The sequence below is a fragment of the Maniola hyperantus genome, chromosome 6 (genome assembly GCF_902806685.2).
Source record: "Maniola hyperantus chromosome 6, iAphHyp1.2, whole genome shotgun sequence".
Taxonomy (NCBI): domain Eukaryota; kingdom Metazoa; phylum Arthropoda; class Insecta; order Lepidoptera; family Nymphalidae; genus Maniola; species Maniola hyperantus.
Genome location: NC_048541.1, coordinates 1452788 through 1468075, shown reverse-complemented (window position 1 = coordinate 1468075; position 15288 = coordinate 1452788). Strand labels below are relative to the sequence as shown.

The following is a 15288-nucleotide window of genomic DNA, read 5'->3' as shown; positions in this document are numbered from 1 at the left end:
GGGTAAGTACACCCACGAGGTAAGGAACCCTTCGTGTGTGATTCCGACTCGCACTTGACCGACGTTTTTACTTATTTTATTGAAGCTCTATGTTTTGAAAGTAAAAAAGCTTGTAGCGTCGAATATATCGGGCGAAGCGGAAGTGTATATCAGTGTTTCCATATCGGGATTCTATTTTATAACGCTTCAGGATATTGGAAACACTTTTTATTATATTTACACTGTTGTTACGTTTTACACATCACTACCCATCAGTACCCTTATTATAAATGCGAAAGTGTGTTTTTTGGTTGGTTTGTTCTTTAATCACGTCACAACTGTGCAACGGATTGACGTGATTTTTTGCATGGGTATAGTTTAAGACCTATAAAGAGACATAGGCTAGTTTTTATCCCGGAAAATCAAAGAGTTCTCGCGGGATTTTTACAAACCTAAAACCACGCGCATGAAGTCGCGAGCATCGGCTAGTAGGTACTTTATACAATGCCCTAGTTGACTGAATCAGTTTGTAATTTGGTAAAGTCGGAGAGCTTTAGATTGTTAAAGTGTTATAGTTCAGGGTCGCTAAGTTGTTTTCGGTTCGCTGGAACTATGACAAGCGGTGAGAGGGAAACTTTGCTGGACTTTACTTTAGAAACGAAGGTAAGGGAGATACGAATGTGGGTAGGAGTGAACAAACATTAAAAAGTTTTACTGTTCTGTATTTATTTAAATTTTACTATTTATTTATTTGTAAAAGTAGTACATGTTATAATTAATTGTTCTATAAGTTTCTACACTACCTGGCAAATATAACTAACTGCACTTCAACAAGCTACAGCTTCAAAATGGATCTACACAATCAGCTGAGTAAAAATATGGAAGAAATTGTGTCACAATTTAAGTCTCGAATGGATAACTTCGATGAGGTCCTCAAACAATCACAATCCTCTTCAAACAAGGCTTGTGATCTTAGCACTCTGGCTGCTGACTATTACGCGTTCAAAGAGGTTATGTGGAAGACACTCACTATGCTGCAACAACAACTGCAGCTGCTCACTGAGGGCTATGACAAACATGAAATGCATTCACGGAGAACAATTTTATTGTTCCATGGCCTGCCGGAGGAGGATAGTGAAAATGTGGAAGGTAAAATCTGTGATCTGGTCTGTAATCGATTAAAGTTGCCCAACTTTGAAGAGGCAAGCATCGAAGTCTGTCACCGTCTTGGCTTGAAAAGGGACAAACCACGACCGATCCTAGTTCGTTTTTCTAATTTAAAAGTGAAGAATGCGGCATGGAAGGCGAAGACAGCCTTCAAAGGTACTGGAATGACAATGTCTGAATTCCTCACCAAGCCGCGACAAGAGACGTTTGTCGCGGCCAGAAAACATTTTGGAATTAAGAGCTGCTGGTCGTCAGACGGTGTTATAGTCATTGCACTTCCGGATAAAACCCGTACCAAGATTGTTTCGCTTTCTGAACTTCATAAATTAATCGCCAAGCATCCACAGGCCGCCGCGGGCGCCTCCCATGATCAAAAATCTTCGAGAACTCGCCGTGTGAACAAATATACGGCCAAGTAAACGTGACACGATAACGCATGGTGGGACTTTTTTATTTGGTAGCATTACACGCGTCGCTGTCCTATTATTATATTAAATCAAGCTGGTGTGTTGTCGATAGCTTAAATAGGTACCTACTCAGTTGAACACGTAATAATGTAACTCAATGTAAAAATATTTATGGTGAATAGACGGTACCTACATAAATTAAGTAGATAACTTGTCAGTGTAAATTTTGACATTTCAATAAACAACATACAGACTAAATACAGAGTGCTAATCTTGATAAGCTGCGTCTATTAACTGAGTATATTCTATTGTAAGTTTGATTTTTGTTGATTCTTGGAAATCTTGTAATAGTTTTGTTACCTAATTCTTTTGGAATTCTTTTGAAGTTATATTATGACTTCAAGAGAATTTCGTATGACTGTAGGGTAGCTATTTAATTTTGGTTTTCCTTAACTTAATATTATTAACTTCATAGCTTGTCTGTAATTAAAAATTAAATTAAATTATATAACTTCAAAAGAATTTGAAATGACTGTAGTGTAGCTATTTAATTTTAGTTTTTCTAATTGTTAACTTCATAGCTTGTTTGTAATTTAATGATTTCTTTATTCATTTTGCCAGTGAGTGTGGGTAAGTTTGTATTGAAAGTCTTAGTACATATTTATTTATAAAAATATTGTTTATTTAATATATTGCATACTTTTATATATTTATATATATTCATTTATAAATATTATTGTATATCATTTTATATTTAGTACTCTATTATGTCTGATGAATTACCAATATATTATTGTGATGATGAATTTTTTTCATGCTCTTCCTCTGATGAGTTCCAAAGTGTATGTAGTAATTTATCCTTTGACGGCAGCTTCTCTCTAGAACACAAACTCAATTCTATATTTTCTGATGACTCTCGCTACCTTAATTTTGTGCATATTAATGCACAGAGCATTCCGGCACATTATGATGATCTTATGGCATCTTTTAGTAACGTCCAAGTCGATTGTATTCTCGTTTCCGAGTCCTGGCTCAAACCTTCTCTCTCTTCGGAACTTTATAGACTACCAGATTTTACTCTTATCCGTAATGATCGGACAGATAAAGGAGGAGGCGGTGTGTGTATCTATATTCGGAACCACTTAACGTTCAAAATTATTAGTCAGTCACCTTCTGCATACTCTGGTAGTCTGGAACATCTTTTCCTTGAAATCTGTACTCACCACTCTAAATTTCTTATTGGTGTTGTATATAGCCCTTCGTCCTCTATCAACTACTTTGACGCTTTTGAAAAACTTCTTGAGGACCTTACTCCTTCCTACTCCGACGTTATTATAATGGGAGATTTTAACACGTGCCTACTGAGAAACGATAGTAGATCGCAAAAATTAAAATCATTAGTGTCTTCTATTAACATGACTATCCTTCCTCTCTCAGAAACCCACTTCGCTCCAAGTTTTGCTCCGTCTCTTCTAGACTTGATAATAACCTCGAATCCTCACAACGTTCTTTTGCATGGTCAGCTCACTGCACCCTTCTCCTACCACGACCTTTTATATCTTCGCTATGAAGTGCGCTCCCCAAAACGTAAGCATAAGGTTATTCTGCAACGTAATTTCAAAAATATTAATATAGAGTGTTTAAGGAAAGATGCATCTGAAATTGACTGGGCCTGCGTGTATAATGCAACGGATATTGATATAAAAGTAAAACTTTTCACAACTCTTCTCATCAACTTATATGATACTCATGCTCCAGTGAGACCTGTCAGGATTAGGCATTTACCTGCACCTTGGCTGACTGACACAATTAAGAAGCTAATGAGTAAACGTAACAGGGCCAAGACTAAATGTAAGAAATCCCCGACTGACGAAAATGTGGCAGCCTATAAGAAACTTCGTAATCTCTGCAATAGGATGTGTAGGGATGCCAAGCGCCGCTATATTTATTCCTCGATTGATAAAGCTTCTACTCCCGAAAAATGGAGATTTCTTAAATCCCTGGGTGTGGGCAAATTTCTAAGTACTTCTACTATCTCTATTGATATAAATGCACTAAACACTCATTTTTCCACTCCGCCTGTTACAATTTCGGATTCTAAAAAATCTCTAACACTTCAAAAATTAACAAACATCACCCCACCATTGTGCGAACCTTTCAATTTCCAAGAAGTTGCGGAGGACGATGTAAAAAAGTACATCCTTTCCATTTCAACAAAAGCTGTTGGTAGTGATGGCCTGAGCCGTGACATGTTATTACTCGTTTTAGATCTTATGGTGCCTATTATTACACACATATTAAACTTCTCCTTGGCTCATAAGATCTTCCCTACAGACTGGAAAATGGCCCATGTCATTCCCCTACCGAAAATTGCTAATCCTAATTCTTTCTCACAGTTTCGTCCCATTTCGATTTTACCTATTCTTTCAAAAATTATAGAAAATGCTGTTTTCAAACAATTATCCACGTTTCTTTTTAAGAACAATCTTATGAGTCCCTTTCAATCAGGTTTTCGGCCCTCTCACAGCACCATTACAGCGTTAATCAAAGTCACTGATGATATTCGTTACGCAATGGATAACAAAAAAGTAACTATTATCGCCTTGTTGGATTTTAGTAACGCCTTTAATTCAGTTGACTTTGATATCCTGCTTGGTATCCTTCGATCTCTTAACATATCCTCCCCTGCGATTGACTGGTTTCACTCTTATCTTCACGGTCGCCTACAGAGGGTGCGCACTGAAGAGGCTAACTCTGACTGGGCTTACCTCTCTGCTGGTGTACCTCAAGGCGGTGTACTATCCCCTCTTCTTTTTTCAATTTTCATCAATGAAATCACCAAAATTATTAGTTCTAACTACCACCTATATGCAGACGATCTGCAGCTCTATAGGCATGCAACACTGTCAGACTTGGATGCAGAGATAACAGCAATGAACACAGACCTAGTTGCTATTAAAAATTGGGCGGACTCTTTTGGTTTATTAGTTAACCCTAATAAATCACAGGTTATGGTCATTGGAAGCAGGCCGCTAAGAAATCGTATTGCCTTCAGTGATCTGCCTTTGGTTTCTTATGATGGCACACCCGTTGCTTACACATCCACAGCGAAAAACCTAGGATTGACTATGGATGGCAACCTCGCTTGGGCAGCACATATAAATCAGATCAGTAAACGTATGCATTATTCGATTCATTCCTTGAGGAGACTGCAGAACTTCCTTCCGCTGCGTACCAAAATTATGCTATCACATTCTCTGTTGCTTCCGATTCTCGACTATGCGGACGTCTGCTACTTGGATGCTACCGAAGAGCTACTTGACAAACTCGATCGACTTCAAAATTTGTGCATACGGTTTATATACGGCCTGCGCAAATTCGACCATATTTCCGATTACCGTCGTCGGTTAAAGTGGCTCCCAATACGCTTTCGCCGCAATTTGCATATTCTGACTGTTCTCTACAATGTTCTTAATACCTCTTCCCCTGGTTATCTACGAGAGCGATTTCAACTATCCCGCCCTCCTACTAGACCTATGCGGTCGTGTGTCTCAAAAAATCCTCTCGTCACTCCCCGTTGTAACACAGTCTTCTATAACAAATCTTTCACCGTACTAGCTACCCAACTTTGGAACTCACTTCCTGAAAATGTCAGAGAGAACTGCCACTCAGTACACTCATTCAAATACAGAGTGAAGCAGTATTACCTATCATTAATATAGAGTATTTTATATATTATATGTATTTATATTTTTCATATATTATGTATATAATTATTTATGATAAGTATAATTATTGTATATAAGTTGATTTGGGTATTTATTATAAGATATTTATGTAGTTTATTAGATTCTAGTACCGTAGACCTATTCCACTTCTTGATACGCCTTACTCACAACCTTGAATGGGAAGCTGGAAGAAATCTCTGTTTAGAGATAAGCATTTCCGATGTAACTTAATTTATTATTACTTTGTAACTACAATTTTTGGTACATGAATAATAAAAATAAAATAAATAAAATAAGTACCTACTTAGTGTCGTAAAATACTCTACTTCAAGTATTGTAAAATTATGTTTTTTTTTTGTTAGTTATTTTATTTATTTGTGCAGCTACCTTCTTCTTCTATCAGAACCCTTATTATAAATGCGAAAGTGTGTTTCTTTGTTGGTTTATTGGTTTGTTCTTCAATCACGTCGCAATGGTCATCGGCGTGACAAAGGCTACTTTTGATCCCGGGAAATCAAAGAGTTCTCACGGGATTTTTACAAACCTAAAACCACGCGTACGAAATCGCGGGAATTAGTACTAGTACTTTATACAATGCCCTAGTTTACTGAATCAGTTTGTCATTTTTTAAAGTCGGAGAGCTTTAGATTGTTAAAGTGTTAGTTGGGGTAAAGTTGGGGGTCGCTAAGTTGTTTTCGGTTCGCTGGAACTATGACAAGCGGTGAGAGGGAAACTTTGCTGGACTGTACTTTAGAAACGAAGGTAAGTACCTACTTAGTGTCGTTAAAATAAAGTTATTTAAGTATCTCTACTTCAAGTATTGTAAAATTGTGAAATTTTTTGTTAGTTGTTTTATTTAATTGTGCGGCTACCTTCTTCTATCTACATATGAAATACTAGCTGACGCCCGCGACTTCGTACGCGTGAATTTAGGTTTTTAAAAAATCCCGTGGGAACTCTTTGAATTCCCGGGATAAAAGGTAGCCCATGTCACTCTCCAGGTCTTTAACTATACCCATGCAAAAAATCACGTCTATCCGTTGCTACGTTGCAACGTGATTGAAGGACAAACCAACAAATCAATAAACCAACAAACAAACACACTTTCCCATTTATAATATTTAAAAATAAAATAAAATATGCAGACCGATCTTGGCTTCACTCAAGTGAGTTTTAGAAACTTGGTATAGCGGTGGAATTCAAAAGTCAAACTAAAATGAAATCAATGCGAAATATACCTCGATGATGCCAACATTGTATCAAATGCATCTAATTCAATCACTCGGACTCATGAAAGAATCGCAATTAAAATCATGATTTCGATTACTTACGAATCGCTCTTGCATTGAGGAATGTGAGTGGTTCACGATTAAACTTGTTTCGAACGTCGCTTCCACACAATCGATACATTCCATTGCGAATGAATTTTGACGTTGTATATGCACTTGTACCTATTGAGTTGTATATCTAAAGCCTTTTTCCGATTAGTCGATACGGCAGCGGTGTGACATCAGTACGCTCGTTATACGCTGTACCGAAAGCTTACCGAGCGCTTATGTTTCAATAGAGCATTCCTGATTGGTATCCATTGGGGGTACAGATTTGGTTTACTGCATCTTTGAATGCATGTTAGGTAGCCGCGCGGCATTTTTTTTGGAATACTATTGCCTCGACAATAACGAAGCAAAATACAACGGCTACTTAGACATGCATGCAGAGACGCGGTAAACCAAATACTTATCTATAATATACCACACCGCTCTGCCGCGATTACCACACCAATATAGAAATGTAAGCATTCGGTAAGCTTTCGGTACCGTACCGCGTATACCGAGCGTGCTGATGTCGCGCCGCTGCCTGGTATACCGACTAATCAGATAAGGGCCTAAACTCTGCTATTAATAAGTTGGATAGAAGCAGGCTTTATTTTGCGAAAGTACATGATATAGAACTTTAAATTTAATTCGCTATACTTAATCCGCCAAAACAGACAAATCTGTAGGTATGGTATAAGTAAATTGTCTTTTATATGCCTATTTAGATGGGTAGGTATATGCAAAATCAAATGCACAATTTTCCCTTCCAGTTAACATCCTAAAATCATCCCTGAAACCAATAAAAAACGAATAAATATTTTCTTTCATATAAAATCATATAATATTCATATAATATCATAATATATTTCATATAATATTTTCATCTTTTTCAAAGACAAAGCTAAGAAGGAATATTTTTCTAAGTTGAAAATATAACAACAAATTTTGCTGCATGCAGGATAATGCTAAAGAGGCTTCAAAACAAAACAAGTTCTAGGATTACCAAAGCATTTTTCACTTAAAGGAGAATTTATTTCCCGAGATTGTATTCTGAAATTCAAGGATGCGAAAGTAAAAATGCAACCCAATAAATTATTCATTTTCTTTTCCTCCATCCTGAAATAACTTTACAAATTGTGCAAAAATGTCAAAAGTGTTTCTCAGTTAAATAAAATAAAATATCCTCTATTGAGATTTAAGTCTGTGTAAATAAATTCATGCAATCCTATAGTTCAATTTAACATTTGCCTACCCTCGTTGCGTGACTGTCAGTACAGAACTGTCGCTGCTGTCATTAATTTTCAAAAAAAAGGGAAAAAAGGGAAAAATCATATCGCCTAATCGCATTCGTAGCGTGTCACTAATGCTCATTGTGGCATTTTGCCCGCCTATGTTATTATTATCTACATAATGAATATAGATGACCAAGCTTACTGAAAGAGGTTTTTTTTTCTTTTTTTCTCTAATTTTTAATTTAATTTTTATTTAAAGGAAAATCAACAGGTTACACAAAGAAAACTTACAACACAACTACATAACAATAAATAGATACATATAATTGGTATTATGTAGAGTGTAGACCCACTTAGTGATTGCCACAGCTTGCGATGAGAAAACTAGATAGTAGGAGAAAACCGAAAAAGAAAATAGGAACAAGAGAAAAGATGTTAAAAATTAGATCCAGCAAGCTGAGGCAACCAACTAACTGGATAAGTGCCACGAACAAAAACATACAATCAAAACCAAATTAACAATGAAACAATAAAACCAAAAACTTTTAAATTACGTATAAAAATAAAATATAAAAATATGGAGGTGCCGAAAGATATGTAGAAAAATGAGCAAAAACTAACTAACGACTATCCTAGGGGAGGGAGCTAGTAGTCTAACTAGTAGTCTAGTAAACTGTAGTCCGTCCGCCTAGGGAATATTATGAAGAATTTTCAGACATTCAGGCTGGCACAATGTTGTTATTCACTGCAAGTAATATTTATTTGCTTAAAATACATAATATTATCCAAAAACCCCATACCTCCCGAATAGGAGGCGAGCGACGTCTTGACTACTAAGGCTTATTAAGACACTTTAGTTCATGAATAAATATTTGAATATTAGAGCTCTTCGCCTCATATTCTAAATAGGCCTTTCATTAACGTTAGGATCGGAAGATTTCTCGCTTCAAATAATATGAATAGCAGCAAAAAATTGTGGAGCAGCGAATTTTCCGAGAGCACAATGAAAACCAAGTCTGAAGACATCAAACAATCTTTAAGAATAGCAAGTGAAGAAATGTTTGGCTCGGGGCACCACAGCTTCGACCTTAAGCATACCACGACCTACATAAAATATTTTGAACTTTTTATATAAAATCTAAAAATATTTTTCACTTTTCATGCTCATGTTCATCATAATAACAATTATTAAACTAGTAAATTAACTCTCGGCGCGTTGTGATTCATATTTAATTTCACTTCTGGTGTGTTTATAGTTTGATCATTTTAAAACTTTTCGTCGCTCAAAAATTCGATAACCTCTTCAAAACTGGAGACTAGAGGAGTCTTCAAAAATATTGTACTTAGTTGGAAACTACCGCTGAGTTGGGCGCTGCATAGTTTCGCTGAGTTTGTCTAGTTTGTAAAGGACTTGTCTAGGCATTGTTAGTTTGTTAGTTTGTTTAGAGTTAGTTTAAGGGCCTTAATGTATCGCTAGCTTTGCCACTTGGCTTCATCCACTTGAAATACGAGTCTAATTATACTAGACTTTTAATAGATTTAAAAAACTAGTCAAGTGCGAGTCGGAGTAGCACGCGAAGGGTTCCGTACAATCCTACAAGATAGATGAAGTTGTTAGTTGTGTAAAACCGCTAGTGTATTGTGACGAGCAATTACGGAACCCTACACTGCGCGTAGTCCAACACCCACTTCAGCGGTTTTTATTATATATATATAAAAGGAAAACCTGACTGACTGACTGATCAACGGACAGCTCAAACTACTGGACGGATCAGGCTAAAATTAGGCATGCAGATAGCTAATTATGACGTAAACATTCGCTAAGAAAGGATTTTTGAATATTCAACCCCTAAGGGGGTGAAGTAGGGGTTTGAAATTTGTGTGGTCCACGCGGACGAAGTCGCGAGCATAAGCTTGTTTATATATAAAAGGACAACCTGACTGACTGATATATCAACGTAAAACTCAAACTAATGGACGGATCAGGCTAAAATTTGGCAAGCAGATAGCTAATTATGATGTAAACATCCGCTAAGGATTTTTGAAAATGCAACCCCTAAAGGATAAGAATAGGGGTTGGTCCGCGTGGTCTACGCAAACTAAGTCACGGGCATCAGCTAGTAATATTATAAATCGAAAATTGTATTTCAAAAAACAATTTCCACCGGGCGTTATCAGAGGTGGTAAAGTTAATGTGAGCCCACAATACAATATCTGACCGCCCGCTAGCGAAATACCATTTTGTGCGGTCGCAAATGGACCGCAAAATTGTACGTAGGTACGGAACCCGCGGCGGCCGGCCCGTCATTCCAACAATGGGCATTCCAGTTTAGTTTACGACTAAATCCCACTCAAATTGTGGCCTCAAATAGTTCGCGGGTCAACGGAGTCGGGTTAATGAGCATTTTGTTAGCGATAACATTTGGACGGCTGCGGTTTTTAGACTCATTTTAATACAGGGATCCCGTTTAATTAATTTGAGATAGGAATTCAAACCAAATAATATATAAAAAAACTACCTAATGCCCGCGACTACACAAATTTCAAACACCAACTTTACCCCCGTAAGAATTGAGTTTCCAAAAATCCTTTCTTAGCAGATGTCTACGTCATAAACTCCGTCCAATAGTTTGAGCTGTGCGTTGATAAATCAGTCAGTCAGTCCGTCAGTCAGTCATTCAGCCAGCTTTTCCTTTTGCATATTTAGAAGAAGATAATATATGGGGAAGGAGAAAACAGGAAAGACCAAATAAAAGGTGGATGGATTGCGTGAACGAAGGAGGATATGCGTGTAAAAGGGGTGGATAATATTGCGTTGAAGGATGACAAAAGTCGCCATGCAAATTAAAAAGTACATATTGTTATACCTTGTACGACGCTACTAAACCCTACATGTGCGAGTTCGATTTACACTTGGTCGGTTTTTAAGAAAGCCGATGGATTTTTTTTAAATCCGAACTCTCGGATATCTGGTTAAAGATATCTGGTTAAGTTGGTATCATCCAACTTTCTTCTTTTTTTAGCCTCTAATATTTTTAATCTTTGTCTGTTTCTGAGTAAGATTAAGAACAGATTGGTACTGATTCTGAGCACAACGTAATATATTCGCATACGTAGAGTATTCGCATACTCTTCTTACTAATATAATATGAAAAGGACAGACGCAGTTTGACACTTTAAAATTTTATTTTTAGATGGTAAACCCCTGATTTTAGCGCACAATCGCGAGCCTACTGTTTAAATTTGTAGCGTGCACTAAAATTTAGAGTATTTAAATGTAAAGTTCATGTTCTGTCCCTTTTTAGCATTGTTAAAAAGAAAAGGATGCAGATACTCTAAATTTAGTTTAGAAAGACAACGGAATCGGTGCCATTGAAACACTACTTTAAACCTAATTTAAGTGGTTAAACTGCATCTACTTGTAACCACAATATTCAATGCACTTGTAAAATAGCGTGTACTTATGCAGCACATTTGCAGGATTTATTGTGGTGCTAAAGAATAATATAACTATTATGGCTTGCCAAATGGACCGTGAGATTATTTAACGTTTTTAAAATTTTATACAGCCATCAGAAAGAAAAGAAAAAAAAAAATTTTTGAAAGTTATAACTACCTACGGGTTAGGTAATGCCAGTTAGATAGGTACACATCTTAACAATTAATCAGTCTTATAAATTATTATAAATGCGAAAGTGTGTTCGTTTGTTGGTTGGTTGGTTTATTGGTTTGTTGGTTTGTCCTTCAATCACGTCGCAACGGTGCAATGGATTGACGTCATTTTTTGCATGGGTATAGTTAAAGAACTGGAGTATGACATAGGTTACTTTTTATCCCGGAAAACGAAAGAGTTCCTGAGGCATTTTTAAGACCTAAATCCACGCGAACGAAGTCGTGGGCATCAGCTAGTATTATTATAAATCGCTCAAGTGACCTTGATACATTTCGTCAGACTCTATGACATATTATGATCGTCGTCATCGTCGTCAATTGATATATGTCTACTGCTGGACATAAGTCTTGTAGGGACTTTCACAGGCCACGGCTTTTGTGCCGCCGCGCCTCCAGAATCCAGCGGCTCCCTGCGACTCGTTTGTTATCATATTCTGTTCACCTAGTGGAAGGCCTTTCAACGCTGCGCTGTCCGGCGCGATATCGCCATTCCAGCACCTCAAAGTCTATCGGTTTGAGTTGTGTGCCCTGCCCGCCCATTGCCACTCATTCAACTTCGCCACCTGATATGTCGGTTACTCTGGTTCTCCTACGGATCTCCTCATTTCTGATTTGATCACATACACAATCTCCAAGCATAGCCCTCTCCATCGCCCACAAAAACAAACATACTCTAGAGCGGTAGGTAAATACATTCAAAATTTATTTCATACACTCTTTTGAATTATGTTTTGCTGTTCTAAATTGTCTTAGCACTTTGTCAAACAGACGCTCTGGCATGCATGCATATATTTTAATAGGATTGCAGCGTCGAGCTAGGGAATTATAAATCACTGCGGGCTCGCTCGAGTGCAGCTATTTGAGTTAGGTATTTGACGCCCTGCTAAATGTTCCCATGTCAAGCATTTTACGTGCTCTCATGAAAATATAAATTGCGTCAAAGGAGATGGGATATGGTTTCATACAGCCTTGTCGTACTCGACAGTTTTTACTAAGTCAACGTTTTTATGCTGAGTGGGGAGACCTATTTGGTCACACGATACACTGTATTAAATACATTTTTACCTATTAGTATAACTATGTAGATTAATTAAAATTAGTTTTAAGTAGTATTCATTGTAATGTAGTGATCAAATAAAAGTTTTCTTTTTTTCTTCTTTCTTTCTTTATTAACTCGCTTTCTTGTCGTTCTATTTGTCTGTTCGGTACAAATATTGTAATCCATTTGAAGCTAATAGAGAGAGGGAGAGCCAACGCGTGCCAGACCTTCACTATTTTATAAAAGCTAAAAGTTTCTCTGCACATTGTCCCCAACACTAGGAGAAACGATCAGCGACTGTGAAGTTTAGATCATGGTGGCATTGGGAGATAACTGGTAGGTACCTAACAAAGGTGTAAAAAATCTTATGTCAAAGTATGATGTAAAATTTTTTATATTTTCATTTTTGGATTTTTTACTGAAATCTATTCAAATTTTAACTATAGATCGGAATTGGATGGCAATCCAATTTTAACTTGCTTTCTTGCCTGTAAATTTTTTAAGGTTTCTTGTTTGTTTGTCTGTTCGCTACAATTTTTGCGATCAATTTGAATCTATAGATATCCCGAGAGAGCAGAATTATAGTTTTGACTTGGATGGCAATGCAATATTTTTACCTTACACTGGCTGATGCCCGCGACTTACTGCGTCCACGTGGATTTAGGTTTTTGAAATCACGTCGATCAGTTGCTACGTTGCAACGTGATTGAAGGACAAACCAACAAATCATTGAACTAACAAACTAACAAACAAACACACTTTCGCATTTAAAATAGGGGTAGTGATAATAACATAATGTTGTGTAACAAACATTTTTTTTAGATTTTTTATTTTTTTTTGCACAAAACTAATACACTATAGTGAGTTAACTCTATCTTTATAATTCAACGAGCACATCTTATATATCCCGGGGCCATTAAGCCGGAACAAGAAAGGAATAGAGCAGTAGCAAGAGTCGAGGCACATAAAATTGCTAACGTAGTTTCTGAGCCACTAAATGTCGCTATGTGAGGTATTGCCTACGTGTCAGCCTTCGGTTTAGGCTTGGCTTGCCAAAATAGAGCTGAACAACTTCCTGTGCGGCTCTTTTACGATTCAGACTCGATATTTTAAAGTTGAAAGTGCATTTTTTGTACAAATAATAGCCCCGATTCTCTAGTCTCTCTCTAAACTAAATTTAGAGTATCTGCATCCTTTTCTTTTTACTAATGCTAAAAAAGGAACGGAACATGACTTTCACATTTAAAGACTCTAAATTTTAGTGCACAATACAAATTTAAACAGTAGGTTCGCGAGTGCGTGCTAAAATCACGGATTTTACGATCTAAAAATTAAATTTAAAACTGTCAAACTGTGTCTGTCCTTTTCATATTACATTAGTAAGAAGAGCATGCGAATACTCTAAAATTAGGTTGTGCTCAGAATTAGCCCCAATATTAACACAAATTTAGTTCTACAAATTGTAAAACATTTAACTGTAGTACATTTGTACAAATTTAGTTTTATTTATCTAAATATATAGATAAAAGGAAAAGGTGACTGACTGACTGACTGATCTATCAACGCACAGCTTAAACTACTGGACGGATCGGGCTGAAATTTGGCATGCAGATAGCTATTATGACGTAGGCATCCGCTAAGAAAATATTTTTGAAAATTCAACCCCCAAGGGGTTAAAATATGGGTTTGAAGTTTGTGTAGTCCACGCGGACAAAGTCGCGAGCATAAGCTAGTTATACTATAAATTTAGTTCGCAAGAGCGGTTGCACTGTCTCTGACAAGCTTCAGGTAAACTGTACAGTTACATACAGAATGCCCCTTATCTTTGATGCCTAACTATTTACAACTCTCGGAGCTTAGCGTAACTAGAGTTAACTTAAGTAGTACTTAACATGTTTCTCAACAATGCAGCTTAGATTAACTTTAGACAAACTTCCGTTGTATGTGATGACACAGGGCTAAGACCGGAAGGAAATATGCAAGCGCCTATCCCATACAAAAACATAAATCAGTACCCCTATATAAATGCGAAAGTGTGTTTGTTTGTTCGTTTGTTGGTTTGTCCTTCAATCACGTCGAAACGGTGCAACGGATTAACGTGATTTTTTGCATAGATAAAGACCTGGAAAGTGACATAGGCTACTTTTTATCCCGGAACATCAAAGACTTCCCACGGGATTTTTGAAAACCTAATTCCACGCCGACAAAGTCGCGAGCATCAGCTAGTCTTTTAATATAACTTAGATTTTGACTTAATGTTAAAGGCGAATAAAGTAATATTTGGATAGAAGCAGGTGCTACTTTGCGGAAGTCCATGATACATAAAAACAACAACTTAACTTTTAAATTTGTACTTAACTGTGAAAACCTATTATTAGCTTCTAGTTACTTAATTTTAAGATTATTAAGATCAATTTAAGCTGATGGTTTTCCTAATTAAAAAAAATATGTAAAAAAAATAAGCTTAATTTAGCTTCACATCACTTGTCAGCGGATCTGATTGCAGCTAAGCGCTAGGCTATAGATTGAAAAAAAAGCCCGCCAAAAAAGACAAATCAATATATTATGTATGGTACAAAGTGCAGCATGTGATATACACCGCCCGGCTTCCCACTACTAAAGAAGCAGGGAAAGCAAGCAAAGCCTTTAACGCATTGTAGTCTACATTTCCTGAACATGCTCCGGTATATTATGCTCTACATTTGTCCGTGACAGACGGACGGACAGACGGAGTACACAAGTGATTCT

General features: G+C 36.9%; 2 protein-coding genes across 2 annotated transcripts in view; both read left to right on the top strand.

The window, feature by feature from the left end:
- Positions 1 to 15288, top strand: part of LOC117982958 (protein O-mannosyl-transferase TMTC1-like) — a 180518-nt gene that overhangs the window by 93100 nt on the left and 72130 nt on the right. The gene's annotated exons all lie outside the window — the stretch shown is intronic.
- LOC117983163 (protein unc-13 homolog C-like) lies at positions 656 to 5565 on the top strand. Its single transcript, XM_069499325.1, has one exon. The coding sequence runs from the start codon at positions 828 to 830 to the stop codon at positions 1563 to 1565; it is 738 nt and encodes a 245-aa protein (XP_069355426.1). The 5' UTR covers positions 656 to 827; the 3' UTR covers positions 1566 to 5565.